At 51.2% G+C, this 15,147-nt stretch overlaps 1 protein-coding gene across 3 annotated transcripts in view; it reads left to right on the top strand.

Annotated features, from left to right (window-relative positions):
• Positions 1 to 15,147, top strand: part of LOC144176010 (DENN domain-containing protein 2A-like) — a 94,867-nt gene that overhangs the window by 55,407 nt on the left and 24,313 nt on the right. For all 3 annotated transcript variants that reach the window (XM_077705106.1, XM_077705107.1, XM_077705105.1), the window contains 4 exons: positions 139 to 242; positions 1,394 to 1,571; positions 5,204 to 5,327; positions 11,819 to 11,931. In XM_077705106.1, coding sequence (XP_077561232.1) covers positions 139 to 242; positions 1,394 to 1,571; positions 5,204 to 5,327; positions 11,819 to 11,931 — 519 coding nt within the window. The remainder of the gene's footprint in view (positions 1 to 138; positions 243 to 1,393; positions 1,572 to 5,203; positions 5,328 to 11,818; positions 11,932 to 15,147) is intronic.

Below are 15,147 nucleotides of genomic sequence, written 5' to 3'. Positions count from 1 at the left end.
GTCCGTCCCCTAACCCTCGCCAAGCGTGCCCTCGCACCTGCTCTGAGGCGCACTTGGAAAAGCACTGCCAGGGCGAAGGGTGCAGACATCCTTGTACTCGTGTGGGGACGGAGTGTCTGAGCGTTGGGGGTGTTGCAGGCCCAGCTGACGCCCCTGCTGGGAGTGGAGCCGGCCGTGCTGCTGCGCATGGTCTCCTCCCTGGTCCTCGAGCGCCGCCTCATCCTGGTCTCGGACAGCTGCGAGTGCGTCTCTTTCGGGGAACAAGCGGCCCGATGGCCGGCTGGGTGGGAGGAGACACTGCCTGCGCCCATCATGGCCAGGGTCTCCTATTGTGAAGAAGGCGTTCCCTTCGGTATTGCCTGCATTACTGGACTGATGATTCCTCAGGGCAATGGGGGCAATCTACGATTACAGGCACATTCCCACTTGCGATGCGGCACCTCGCGTGACGTTGCCAAGCAATGAGCCGGCCGTCGTTGCTTTTCGCCGCTTTGCAATGGTGGAGCAGACCGTTCTCGGCCCAAATTTTCTCGTTGCGCACAGCATCACGAAACCGGATAGCCAATCGTGGCCACGAAGTGGGCTGATATAGCTGGAAACAAAAGGTTTGTTTGCGTCCGGCAATGCGGCCCATCGGGCGGGCAAGCAACTTCCCATGCACCTTGGTTCTTTGGTTAGTGGCCTTAGCGAATGCATGTACTAATGAGCGTACAGCGTGGGAGTCATCAGTGCGGAGAAACCTGTTTGACTTGTAAAAGCAAGGAATCTTTGTACTAGCTAGATGGATAGCAGGTCGGTAGGTTTACCTGCAGGCTTGCTCTATCTCTATCGGCAAGGGGTAAACACTGTAGAGCTCAGAGGCGTCAGAACTTGTGCGTCTGTGAAAAGATGTGAAATTTGCGGGCCGGGATGTGAGTGTTGTGGCATAATTGCAAACGTGTGTACTTCTTTTTGCAATAATATGTCGAAAAGAGCCTGCTTGAGTTGGTTATTTTCTGGTCCTCCCACAACCCGCAATGCTTTGGGCACTGTTCTAGAGTGACCTCCACCTCTTCTTGCGGTGGCGCTGTAAGGCACTCCTCGTTCAGTGCCGATGGTGGAAGCACTGGGGAAGTCGGCCAGGTGGGGCAGCAGCTCCGCTGAACACAGCCGCGCCACAGCTGTGGCGGAGTCGCGAGTGGGAATGTGCCTTGGGTCTGCTGCTGCCACTGGAGTCTTGCATGAAGGGGCCACCACATAGATGCTTGCCTAGCTGAAGAATTGCCTATGCTTGCCTAGCTTTGGGAGGGACGGCTTGCGTGGTTTGCCATTTCGCACTGCCCCCGGGCAGTCCTGGGGCGGGCCGGGCGAGCCCTGTGCGCTGCAGTGGCCCGTTGTTGTGCCCCCCGCGCAGCCTGGTGCGGGGCTGGGTGTCGTCGGTGGAGTCGCTGGTGTACCCGTTCCGGTGGCCGCACGTGCGCGTTCCGCTGGTGCCGCGCAGCCTGCTGGCCCAGTGCTCCTCGACGGAGCCCTACCTGCTGGGCGTGCACGCCTCGCTCGCGCACACCATGCTCGAGCTGCTCACCGGGCCCGTGAGTACTGCTTGCTGGACGCTCGGGGCGCCCAAAGCACAGCTGTTCATTCGGATGCAGAACATGTAGTACTATGTGATACATTTTCCATGTATTTTGAAGCTGAAAAATGCGTGCACTGGTGCTCTCCACTCACTGTGGCAGGCCTTCCGCACTTGTCCGATGAAATGGCAAGAGGAAGGCGCCTCTGGGGAGCCACTCTTCTTATTTCTTATTGCCTTGGCCAACAGCGCCCTTGTGCTTGTCACGTACAGAGAAAGTCACATGCCCTATAATCTGGAAAAAAAAAACAAGAGCAACATAACGGGCTAAACAAAAAGATAAATTCAGCAACACTATGTCCATATGCATGTGGGCTTGAGTATAATAACCACGTTATCGCAATACAAAAGAAAATCTTTTCCTGTGCTTCTCCTTTCGCATCCGTGGTGGTGCTCAAGCTGCCCTATCCAGCAGCTAGACAAGAGAGCTCACATGTGTACTGACATAGTGCCACGTTTACTGAAGTTGGTCTTTTTTGTTTTATTTTCACCAAAAAAAAATCACAAAGAAGTGAATTTCTGAAAACAAGATTTTCGAATTCTGCAACTATTATTCTCTTTCTGTTCAAAGTTTTGTGCCTCACGCTCACGAACCAGTATTTACAACGCGATGCTGATTTATAACACACATGGGAGCCAAATGGGGTTCCCGGTGCACAGTTGCCATTGCAGGATGCAGTGAACTGGGTTCGCGAGAGCTTCCATATTCTTGGTGGGTCTGCTTGCCAAAGGCAGCTTTTTCTACTGCATGGTCAAAGGTGTGCTAATGCATCGCCCTCGAGCAGAAATCTTTTTTCCTTAATTGTGGGTATACAACTCCAGCGACGAACTAGAGCTATCATCGGTGGTAGTGGCGAAGCTGCCGCCTCCTGGGGCGCCAGAGCCGACTGGGCAGCAGGAGACGCGAACGCAAATGGTTTTGATTTGATTTGATTGATTTGATTGATTGATTGATTGATTGTGGGGTTTCACATGCCGACGCAACGCAGGCGATGAGGCGCGCCGTAGTGGAGGGCTCCGGATTAATTTTGACCACCTGGGGATCTTTAACGTGCGCCGAAATCTCGTACACACGGGCGTTCTTGCTTTTCGCCTCCATCAGAAAAGCGGCCGCCGCGGCCGGGATTCGGACCCGCGACCTCGTGCTCAGCAGCGCAATGCCTTAGCCACTGAGCCACTGCGGCGGGTCGCAAACGCATATGGTGATGCTCAACCCGAACGTTGTGGGATTGCCTTGTCAGTGTGTCCACTGCAGCATCGCGCAGGCCCAGAGGGCTTGCTACAGTCGTGCTACAGTAGTGAAACTGTGTCCCGTGCGTCACTATTTTCGGCAGCGTGGTGTCGGCCATTCCTGAACTGAACAATGGCCATTGGGGGCAGTGCCGGAAGGGCATCAAAAATCTGCCGACTCTCTGGGAAGTACAAAAATGGGTTGCTGACCACTTGTTGGTGCTGCATGCGAGCAGAAAGTTTTGGAACAACCGAAACCTTCAGTGCCGAAGTATCGCTGCCGTGCCCAAAGTCTCAAGGAACGGTGGGGTCAGCGATACCGCATTGGGCATCCTTGTTGCCAATGTGGTGTTACAATAGAAATGAACTTGGGCTCCACAATCTCACCATTGCCTGCCGACGACTGTGTTACCAGTGTAGTTTTATGCATAGCATAACATGCTTTTTTTTCCCAACATAGCATAAAAGCTTTTCCAACCACTTCACTGGTCGTTGAGTAAGTGGAAGGTGTGCTATGCATGGACTTACCAGCATTGTATTTTTGATATAATTTTTTTCGCTTGCAAACATTTGTTTCTTAGTATGAATGCATGTTTTGTAACACTGTTTTTGTGTATTGCCAGTTGCACCTGCTGCTTGGGCCGGGAAATCTGACCTGCAGTATTCGCAATAAATAAATAAAGTTGGTCGCAGAGAAGTGGTAGGCGGAAAAGTGGTGGGGCCGCTGGATGAGCAGTGCACCCGGGGACACTGCTGCATTCTGGGGAGGAGGTGGGGCCGGCATCTTCCTCGGGGTGCACAACCTTTGGACTCCTTATCTGATCCCCTTGAATGCCCTGTCGAGAGGTGTTCACCTGCCGAGGTCTTGGGGCGTGCATTCAGGACTGAATCGAATGGCAGCACCTGGAAATTTAGAACGCTTTTGAATTGACATATGTTGAAGTGGTAACATAGAAATAGATACTTGGTGTTGCAGAATTGCTTGTATGGCTTCTCTTTGAGGGACTCTCGTCTCCTGCGAGTGAGAATTGCTCTGCTAGCAGTGCCTCCGAAATGCGAGCTTTCATGTCTTTGAGCCGTGTGTGAACCGCGAGTCCGTACAGGCACGGCCACAACTGCAGTGGTGAGAGGCCTCTCTGTGCACCTGCACTCTGGTGGGGTGGGTTTGTGCGGGTGGAGGATGAAAGGCCCAGCCTGGGTTCAGCAGCTCAGGCGTGGTATTCTCGTGTTTTGTCTGTTCTGTATCCATTTCAGAAGTGTCCGTTTTGAGCAAGCCCTCATTGGCCGAATGTGACGCAATGCAAGCACGGCGGAGCTGCTGTGATGAGCCACAGCTACTCGGAGCAAACAATATGAGACGATTTTGGCAGTTCTAATATAAATTTACCAGTCATCGCCTTTTTGTTGGCTCTCTGGCGGAACAGGAGGGCAATAAGTAATGTTAGCCCGTTTGAAATGCCTGCAGAAGCATTCCGCCTCTTGAAGACGACCGGGCGGTGGCTGTGTGATGAGCTGTGAGACGAACTTGGCCGGTGGCACCGGGGTTCAGTGTCAAGGGCCGAGTGATATGCGCCCTTCATTTCTTCGCTACCGGCGGCTATCGGTCAGCGGTCCGTAACGAATAAACAATATCGCTGTTGCAGCCGTCCATGAGCTGGACCAACTACGCCATCTCCATCACACAGTGGAATAGACGGTCGTCAGCGAGCTTGATAGCTGCCGAGCAGGCGACCAAACTTTCACAAGCACTCAGCATGGACTTTATAAAATTTATTGTTACTCGATGAATGCACATAGCAGCCTAATGTTTGTAGACTTGGTGCTAGGGGGACGCGTAGGTAAGAAGCGAAAATCCCAATGTCACTCTGAAAGTATTACAGAAATGGCAGCGAAAAGTTCGTGTCAGCATGCCGCAAGTGCGTCAATGTGAAAATGCAAAACAGAGTTTTATGATCTTGATACACAGTCATTGTCACGGTCCAAGTCAACCATGGTCCAAGTGCAAAAGAACTGACCGTAGCATTCTTTATGCTCTGCTGCCACAGGAAGTGCAGCAGCCATCGTTCAACATTTGTCCTCATGTGGTGAAAAATTTCAATTTCGTCGTAGGAAAGACTTATCATGCATAGATTTCCAAAATACATTCAAATAAACACATGAAGTATAGCATAAAATAGGTTTAGTTGTTTAAAATGTGTTTGCGAAAACAGTTGCGGAAAAATCGATCCAAAGCCTGCCTACAGTGGGATGCTTGTCACAATAAAACGGACGCAAAAGGGACAAAACTCCCGAGCACTGCCCCGGGAGAGGCAGCACGCTTGCTTGCCCTGTCGCGCTGAGGGCGAGTGCTGTGTGCCGCAGGTGCTGGTGGTGGACGTGGACCGGGGCGCGCTGCTGCGGGAGGACGAGGACAACCGGGGCGTGCTGCCCGACAAGCTGCAGCGCTCCCTGTGCAACGCCCTCAGCCTCGCCAACAGCATGACTGGTGAGGGAGCCCTTTCGGCCGCCTGCAAGGTCCTCCTTCTCTTCTGTGCCATCGGGGGCAGTGGCAATGGAACGTTTCTTGAACGCCCAACGGCTGAGCTCCTCGGGGATGCAGGCCCATTCGGCCGTCTGGCACGAGTCGCACCTGGCCCCCCACCGCACCCGATCCACTCCACCAGCGTTAAGAAAACTGTGGTGCATAAACCGACACAGCCAGCATCTGCTTGCCTTTAACCCTTCCCTCCATACTGAGGATTTTTGTGAAAAATGATTTCAGAAATACCGATTTTTTTTTTTTCATTTGCCTAACCGATTCTATGTACTATCTTGAAACAGCCAAAAAATTAGTAAGAGCCACTTCACTTCTAAGGTACGTGCAAAATAAATTTTTAAACATGAAGAGAAACTTAGGTTCACTGCACTGCCCCATATCCTGGGTCCTTTGGTGCAGAAAATGTCTCTTCAAAATTTCAAAAACAGAAAAACACAATGACAAGTGAGGCACATGTTTGTGGCATTTCTAGATAAAAGTCTTGGTATGGCAAATTTAAAAGCATGGAATAGTGCTTTCGTTTTGGTTTCGGCTTATGGGATCATTGAAGATTGCCATTCGGGGAATCACTCTTTTCGACCAATTCTTCGAAATTTCTGGTTTTTGAACCATCTACTGAAGAATAACTATTGCCAGAAACACATTCAGTTCTTCTAACATCAACTCTTTCCAAATCGCTTGGCTCAAGTTGTGCTGAGCGAGAAACTGTTCAGCGTAGCGGTTCGTTTCGCGGACAGTCAAAAACAATTCAAGATACTGCACACAATTTCCATCCTCACAGCTACATTCACAGGTACATTCAGGCCAGACTTGACCGTGAAAACAAACCTTGGAGATGCCAGTCTGGGTTTGTGTACATCTATCGGCGTTCACTGCCGACACGGTGACATGCTGTCGTCGTCCTGAGAGGCTGTGCTGAGAAGGTGTGCTGCTCTGTGTCATTGGTTCCACTCTCGGATGAGAATGGAAGCTCTTCACTATCTAAGTCCGAGGAAACTTCTGCAAACACGCGTTTGCTTCTTTTTTCCGGAGCGCGGACGGTGCTGGTATGTGCGCACAGAGGACGACGCCATTTGTAAATTCCAGTTGCCCGCATCAAAGCGTTTCTCAACCAAAACACATAGGTGAGAGCTTTGAGCACGTTCTTAAAATTTTTACAGCGCCATCTGTTGAACTCCATTTAAACTAGAAATATTTCAGGGAAGCTTGGCTGTGGTATTGCGCAAGCACTTGTGTTGGTGACACCGGGTGAGTGTAGCTCGTTGTGGGAGCAGTGCAGCCCGCATGGGCGAGCTCAGCTTGTCTACAGTAGGCAAGCGGTTGAAGGAGCCATGAAGAGAAAACACAAGTTTGGTTCATTCGAAAGATTGCCTCATTAGAATCATACTGACACCAGTTTAAACGTGAACTTCGCTCAAATAGGCTACCTAATTAGGAAAAAAGGGAATGGCCATGCGACCCACCAGCTCATTTCCGCAACAGGACCTATGATGTCATACCAGACAGCTCTGCGATTGGCGGAGGGCGGTAAAAGCAAACACAAATTAGGCAGAGCTTGTCAGCTTGGCGAACGAGCTATTTGCGCTTAAATTTAGGGCACATTCTTTTTATAGCAGTAAGAATGGTGGTACAAACAGTGGGAGTTACAAAACCACACGTAAACATAGAAGTACCGATGCGTATGCTGCTGTTGGTACTGCGCGCACTATGCTTGGTTTAGCTGCACAGGACTGCGGGGCTTTGGGGTTGTTTCAGATGACACTGGCCGATTGACGCAAGCGACGATGTCTTACATGACCGTATTTGTCGAGCGAGCCCCATGTTTCATGAAACGATTGCCTCCACGAACAAAACAAGCCAGGTACAAATACGTTCACAAACAAACCAATGGCAGAAAACGGCTTGCCGCGGTGTGGTGGCGCCATCTAGGTTCACTAAAGGTAAACAAGGCTTCCCGATCGGCTGCAGAGCGGTTGGTTCCGGTGATGTCACTGCAGATCACGAAAACGTACGATTTTGCGGGAAAATCAAAATTTTAACTTGAAATTATTAATTTCTCAGTGAATAAAGCATCGTTTGCATTCAGACAAGCACTGGGGGCACTATAAAACAGGAAATCTTTCGAATACCACAAACTTGTATTTTGTCTTCATGGCTCCTTTAAATTGGCCCACTGGGTGCCTTTCTCTCTATATAGCAATCTCCCTTGCCTTTGCGTGCAGCAGCATCTCGATGCTGACAGTGAGGTACGCAGCTCGCTTGGAAACGCTCCACTTCTTGGCCCATAGAATCTAGTTCCCACGCCACTGCAAACCAAGAGCAGGCTTCCCTCGGTTTCCACCAACCACGAAGGCTGTGCTCGTTGTGGGGGCCTCCTAGGCCCCCATGCGTTCTTTGCACATGTCTCGCTGGTCCTCGGAGTGGCCATCTTGGTGAGCGTCACAGGCGTGTACCTGCTGGCTACCCGGCTGGCCATGTGTGGTGTGCCATACCCACGACACTGGCCAGTCAGGTCGGGCTCCGGCGGCACCCTCCTACCTGGGGGAGCACCCCTTTCCACCGAGCCACGTCTGGACGTGGGTGGGGGTTCAGTTCACAGATTGTGTCCATGTTGGGCAGGTCAGGAGAAGACCCTGCCCCCCAATGATTCAGTCGGGCGTCCCGTGGCAGATGTCCCTTGCGGCGCTGAGTGAGCGAGTCTCCGCCGTGAGGAGCGGCGGTCGCACTGTTGTCGGTACTTCGCACACTGTCTGTATGTTGCCAGGCAATATCGCGGCAGTTTGGTTGCCAAAGCTGGAGCCTGTCTACCGTGTGCAAGTCCTCGGATTGGGCAAAGGAAAGCTAGACAGCTTTCTCAGAGGCTTGACAGTTGAAGAAAAATTTGTCCTGGTCCTGGATTTGAACCCAGGACCACCGCCTATCTAGGGCAGACGCTCTACCAACTGAGCTGACTAGTACGCTAGCCATTTGTAGCGCGACAGTGAATTGATCAACAACTCAAAGTGTGCTAATCAAATTTTCCCTTGCAGAAATGTACCACACCTTGGGGATTTCTTCTAAATCTGGTTGCGCTGAAATGGCTAGCCTTCTGGGTGGCTAAGTTAGTAGAGCAACTGCCCTGGAATCGTGGGCCAGGATGAATTTGTCTATCACTGTGGAGTTTATGACAAAGCTGTGCAGCTTTCTTTTGTGGCTGTATGGCCGCATTTCAGGTAAATTTTCTTTCGCAAAAAGTTACTCCACCTTGGGGATTTCCCTTAAAGGGACACTGAAGTGATATGTAAACATTGCGGGATTACTTGCGCAAATTGTAGTCCGGGGTCCCCAGGCCATGTTACGACCACTCTGGGCGCGTTTACGCGCTTTTATTTAGTAGAAAACTTAATTCGAAAATGCTGTCCTCCTCTCTTTACGCTCGCCCATTTTCTGCGGCGTTTTCGTGTGACGTCGAGAGGAGCCGAGCTCTCAATTGGCTGAGCTATCTGCACGGCTCCCCGGCCTTCAGACAGAGTCAGTCGGCCCAGCGTTTCGTCCGCCGGACGCCGACGGGTCGTCGCAATTCGTTCACTCAGTTGAAACGAAGCCAGGACACGTTTATGAATGGAAGAATGGGCCTTTCTTTACTTGGTTAGTTTGTACACGGTATCTAGCTCCAAGTCAAGGTCGCTTCACACAAGCGCGCGCTGCACAAGCGCACATGCGACGCTTCGCTGACTGGTACGCCAGTAGGAAAATATAAGGCCTCTTGAAGGCGGGAGAAGAGTCAGCGAAGTCAATATAGGTACTAAGGAAATAAAATCAACTGATATTTTTTACCGTACAGCGTAAAAATAGGGTGCGGGAAGCACTTTTTTGCGCTGGGCGAACAAGCACAGCGGTCAGCAGCACGACTACGCATCTGCGAACGCTTTTCCGTCTACGAAATGCAATTGCTAGACGTGAGCTATTGCGGAAACTCGGGGGACGCTTACTGCACGAGCACAATACAACAAATAGTCACCTAAGCTGCTTGAAATGCCAAAACTAAATAAAAATGTAAACTTATTGTACAATATATACCTTATATTATCATTGTCGGCGCAGCCCGTCTCGTGGCCGAGTTGTCTAAGGCTGCAGCTATGTCGCCGCCGAGTGTTTTGCAAGTCACGAGTTCGAGTCCCCGCGGGTACGTGCTGTTTTTTTTTTTTTTTTGTAGGTTAACTTTTTTGTTTTCTGCCGATGTTTTCTACATTGAGTTTACCTTTGTTTGGGCCGCAACGTTCATGGCTCCACGAACTAGTTCACAGAACGCGCGCAGGCTGGCACTGGCGCGCTAGCGAGTTCTCGTTGGCGTGCTGTCCATAAGCACCGACTGCTTGCGGGCAGTGGGCACAGGCCAGAATGAACAGACCCTTGGCCTGGTGGCCTGGTGCGAACACGCATTTTACGGTACAGGCATGAGTGAGGCAAGCTCCAAATAGGGGGGAGGGGGGGGGGAAGCGCATGACATTTGTGCGTCTGCGGGTACTCGGAGGGCGTCCATGCACTGCGTAGGCCTCGGCTAGTGAATGCTACGATTCCAAGCCGTCCTGGGAGGCTTATCTTTATGCATTTTTACAGCTGACAACATGGCAGAAGCGCGGTACGATGATTACCGAGTTATTGAGAATGCCCATCCAACAACGCCACAGGTTGTGTTTTACAGAACCGAAACCGAAACCGAAACTTGTTTGGTTGCTCACCTTGGGCATCGTCCAATCACGGTCCCGCTCCTCCCAACGTCACAGCTTTAGTTGGTGCGGCCGCCGCAAACCGTGCATGGTAGTTTTTCTTCTTTGGCGCTTTGTAAAATAATTACCGATTTGTCAACCGGATAAACGATGAAAAGTGGGCTAATTTGAGCCAGTCTACGCAGTGCAAGCAAAAACGGGAGCTTGACAAATTCACTTCAGTGTCCCTTTAAATAGTGCTCGGTAGCAGAGCTAGTTGGGCTCCCCTGTCACCCTGTATGCTAGCCCACAAAGTCCACGCCCAACTGCCTCCTGCAGCGAGGGCCACTCTCCTTTTGAAAGCAGCCGAGTGCAGCTTTGGGGCTCCGAACACGACGTGAGAGTAGCCACAATGAAGCGGGTGCAGTCGCAATGGCAACGGATAAATGCGTGGCGCAAAGCGCAGGTGAAGCTATTGCGGAGTGTGCAAAAGCCTCATGTTGGTGAACACGGAATCCGCAAATGGGAGTCCAGGCTGAAAACTTTTCAGGTCTGCATATAGTAGTATGGGGCAGAAATTCCATATCATAAAAACCTGGCAAGAAACCTCGGGCTACGTGGGTGTATGTGCGGGACTTGGTGCCTGGCCGCTTGCAGTGCACAACCAGATGTAATGCACGTTTTTGTGGCCTCCAGTATGCCTCCCATGGGGCCTGATGTAGTTCAGTCGCACTCAAGATCCCGAGACTACGAAGGTGTTGCAGCGGAGAAGTACTTTTGTTGCTAATGCCCATAGAGGCCTGTGCCTTCCATATCTCTCTGCAATGAAATTTCTTGGACGGCGGTGCCGCTGCCTGAAATTTGCTGCAATATTTGCTGCAACTCCGGTTCACGTGTAATTCACCCGCCATCACGCGAAAAGGGCTCAGGTTCATTTTGTGCAGACTCAGATTGTGTAAGCTCCTGCCACAGCACGTCCTCGGTGGCTGCTGGCGTTCCTGTTTATGAGAATTGGCGGAGGCATTTGCACCTAGCAGCCAGGTTCCGCAGGCAGGGGCGACACCACCGGGGCCTGCTGTTCTCCTCCTTGCCCCTGAACCGCTGCAGTGAGCACTGGCCGCACACGTGCAGTTGTTGCTGTGCCTGGTGGTGTGTGCACACGGTGTGTGGCCATGGGCACGCTTGCTGTCGGCAAGATGCCTCCTCCGGCATCAAGGGGACAGGTGTTATCACCACGCGACAAGGTTTGTGGCCCAAGTTGGGAGAGGCACCGAAGAGTTAGGAATCGCTTGGACCATTTCGAAAAGCGAAGCCACCTCTCCGGGTTCACTTGGAAATGGCGCACGTGGGCAGAACAAAACAGTGTTGGACATGGACAAAGCGGTGCTCGCTTGGTTTCGCAAACAGCAGGCAAACAAAGTGTGGCAGTTTACTCCAACAGAAGACGGTTGGGCATGCTCAGTCCCAAGGACCCCAGGAGCAGCACTTGTAGAGAGGGGGGCGAGCAGTGGGCCACGCTTGGCACTGTAGGAGCTGCGCTGTGCATTTGATGCATGTTTAGGCTCGGCGGAGTAACCTAGCAGAGTTTTGGAAATGAATCTTTGTTCTCTGTCTTTGGTGTGTCATTCTCTTTGGCCGTGCAGTCCTTTTGAAGGTGACCCTTTTGGCTTCCTCTGGCAATGTGGGGGTTGTGGGGCGTCGAGAAGCCTGTTCCAGTGCGAGTGCATGCAGCCCCTGTGGTGTGCGTTGCAGACCCGACGGGGCGCGTGCGGGACGTGATGATCCGGGAGGCCTGTGTGCGTCTCTTCGTGGAGCTGGTGGGCCACTGCGACCAGCACCTGTCCCCCGAGGACTCCTCTTTCCAGGTGGGGGCCCTCCCGGCAACTCGGCTGGCCGCTCAGTTCCTTCGCACGGACGCTGTGTCCAACCCTGAATGCGCGCAGTCTGTGTGAGCCCCCTCTGACGACGGCTCCAGCCTTTTTCTTCCCACCGGTAGAGTGGACTTGGAACACAGAGTGGTTCAAATGTCTATACTTTCAGTACATCGAAAGTGAAGGACAAAACGGGTAAAATTCGTGCGCTGTGATCGCAAGACTTCAAAGTGTGGCACACTGGTAGAATATCACACGCCTAAGCCTGGGGTTCGATTCCCACCAGTGCCATTGTGTTCTTTTAATGTCCGCGAAACCTTGGGTAAGTACACTCGGGGGTTACTGTATAGACCTTTAGTACTTATTTTCTGTTCGGCACGTCATGCAATGGTCATAATCTGACAGTTAAATAAATATTTGTGCTTCCTTGGAACAGACAATCACGAGCAATTTTGTGGTTTGCGATTAGAAGAAAAAAACAGCACCGCAATTTTCTTAGCACCGAATTTGTAATACACGGGGTAAACGGGGTAACGCCTGCCTATACACATAGAGTTTAATACAATCATTATTGCATGAAACTCTATGCCTATACATGCTTTTGCTCTATGCAATGTCACATTTGCTGAATCTTCACCTCATAAGTGTTTGTTCATGCACTGAGGTTCTAGTGAGAGCCCAGCGGCGCTTTTCCTCAAATGTTAGAAACCGAGGGCCGATTAGGCGATGAAACATATATTTGACAAACTGATGCACTACTGGTGCATATTTTAGCCGAGAGGACTACTCGCTTCACACCTGGTTTTTGACATGTAAGCCCTGCGCTGTCTTCAAGCCACAGGGTGCATTATCTTCCATGCAACGGCTGCGCATCGCAGAAGTTCACGTAGCAGACGACACGAGAGTTGTTGGTGGCCACCGCATGGCGGCGCCGCCATCGCAAGAATACTGGGAATTCCTCTACACTTTCGCAGTAGAATAAAAAAATGGCAATTATTTATCTAAATAATTGTTTGCCTGCTTATATCTTTAAATAATTTTATGATTATTTATTTTTTTTTTATTTATTATTATTTTTTTTTTGAATTATTCACCCAGAAGGTGAAGTTGCCACTGACCACTGTGTGGCGGCGAGACGAGACGATCGCAAGACTTCAGGACATTCCCCGTGGTTACCCTGTTTTTGCTTCGTTTTGGCAGCTCGTTTGAACCACTCTGTGTTCTAGTTCGCATGCTGTGAGGGCAGAGGCCTGGGCACGAAACGGCAGTTGTCCCTTGTGCGCCCGAGGGAGAGAGAGGAGGGCTGTGCAAATATGCGAATACTTCGAGTAAAAATTGGGCATTCTCCTCATTCCAAGTGTGTGCAATTAAAAACGCGCATATTCAAAAGCTTCCTAATAGTTGGCAATGCGCAGATATCCTGGAAGAGTGGGGAACATTCCAGCGAGTGACAAATTATGTGTGTGCCACGCATTCTGCCCAGCATGCACGTATTCACTCAGTTCCAATGCACTGCCTTTATTTTGTGGGACACTGCACCCCGAAGTCGCATGCACGCTTGCAGCCGAGTGCCAGCTGAAGCTGAAAGAGCACTTGCTTATCATTTGTGGGCACAATGGGCCCCAGCAGGCCTAAGTGGGGTTCAGGGTGTTTCCCCACGCCCGGAAATGACCCATCAAAAATTCCCCAGAGAGGTTCGCGGCGTCCACGAGGGAGACGACGACATGCTCCAAAGGGCCAGGACGAACCAGGGGTTTTATTGGCCGAGTGGTACAGCGCATACTGATCGCCTTGACAGGGCTAAGAACTACACTGTATCAACGTGCGCCTCAAGGCCGGGCCTCAAGCGGGCCGCGACGACTGAGGCAACACGGGGGCTGCCGCCGAGGTTGGACTAGCCTACCTCGCGCGTCCGATTGGGGTCTGGGGCCCCGGTCCGGACGGGTGGCAGCGAGGGTGCATGCGAGCCGCGATCCCGCGCGTTCCCTACACTCTATCCTCCATCTTCTTTCCGAGCGCTCGAACCAAGAGCAAGAGAGAGACCCGCGGAACGCGCGTGCCACGCTTATAAGGCGCGGGGGAGAGGAGGCAGGTTCCCAGGTGAGAAGGAGCGACAGCCGCGGCGGGACAGTTGGTGCCCACCATAGAGTTTCTTACAATATACACTAGAGAGGAATCTGGCGCTAGCGTCTATGCAGCTCACATCAAGGCCGTCTGTGTCGTCATGGTCCGCCATTATACATCGCGCTCCCCTTAGTTTCATCATTGGCTTGGATTGAAACGTTTTAGTGACCGCAAATTTAAACAAAGTGCCACAAAAACGCGGAGAATAGTGTGCAATTATGTAAGTGGAAAATAAAAACAGGCTGTTTTAAAACTGAGGAAAACCAAAGTAAAGCGTATTTTTGCCAGAGCAGTTGTGCCTGCTATTCCGCAGGCCAAGGTTTTAGTTTCGAACAAGGTTAATATTTGGGGGGGGGGGAACTCAGTAGACATTCTGATTTTATTAATTTTACCATTATTGCAAATAATAAGTTGCTTGAAGAGTTTGGAAAGTTTTTTGAGCGTGTGTATTAAAACACTGCCTTCGTGGTGAACCGGTGCACCGACCGCCAACTAGTTTAACAAGAAAAAAGAAAACGTGGCGTTAAAGAGTCATGCACGATGACAAGATAGGACGCATACAAGCACCCGTATCAGTCGTATCCCTGTGGTCGTGTCTTGTCTTCGTCGGAGTACGTTTTGTTTCTTCTTTTTGTCGGCTACAAATTTCGCGGCGGCATATTACCCGCTCAGTCATGCATCTTTCGACTGCGGCATGAGCAACATCAGGTGCGATCACGCGCTGCCTGCTGTTTCACCGAACACGGCTACCACAGAACAGAAAGGATTTCAGCTTCTAGCTCGTAAACGTGTTAATGCATAGTGAAGAAAGCAAATCCCAAAAACCGCTTAAGAATCCAATTGTCATGCTGAGCCCATGAACCCCCATGACGACATGGCTTACAAGGCGCAGTTTCCTCTCTAGTATACTTACTAAGAAACTCTATGGTGCCTGCCGGCGCGTCGTCCCGTGAGCTGACGTCACGTGTGGCACAGGAAAGCGTGCTCGTTTGAAGCTCGCGGGAGCAGAGGAAAGGGGATCGAGCGGATCCCCGCACATTATAGTGATGCAACAGGGAAACCACGATCGCATGTTTGCCCGAGCAA

The sequence above is a fragment of the Haemaphysalis longicornis genome, unplaced genomic scaffold, assembly GCF_048455015.1.
Source record: "Haemaphysalis longicornis isolate Haplotype H1 unplaced genomic scaffold, Haemaphysalis longicornis Haplotype H1 scaffold_3, whole genome shotgun sequence".
NCBI lineage: Eukaryota > Metazoa > Arthropoda > Arachnida > Ixodida > Ixodidae > Haemaphysalis > Haemaphysalis longicornis.
This window is presented reverse-complemented; position numbering and strand designations above follow the sequence as displayed.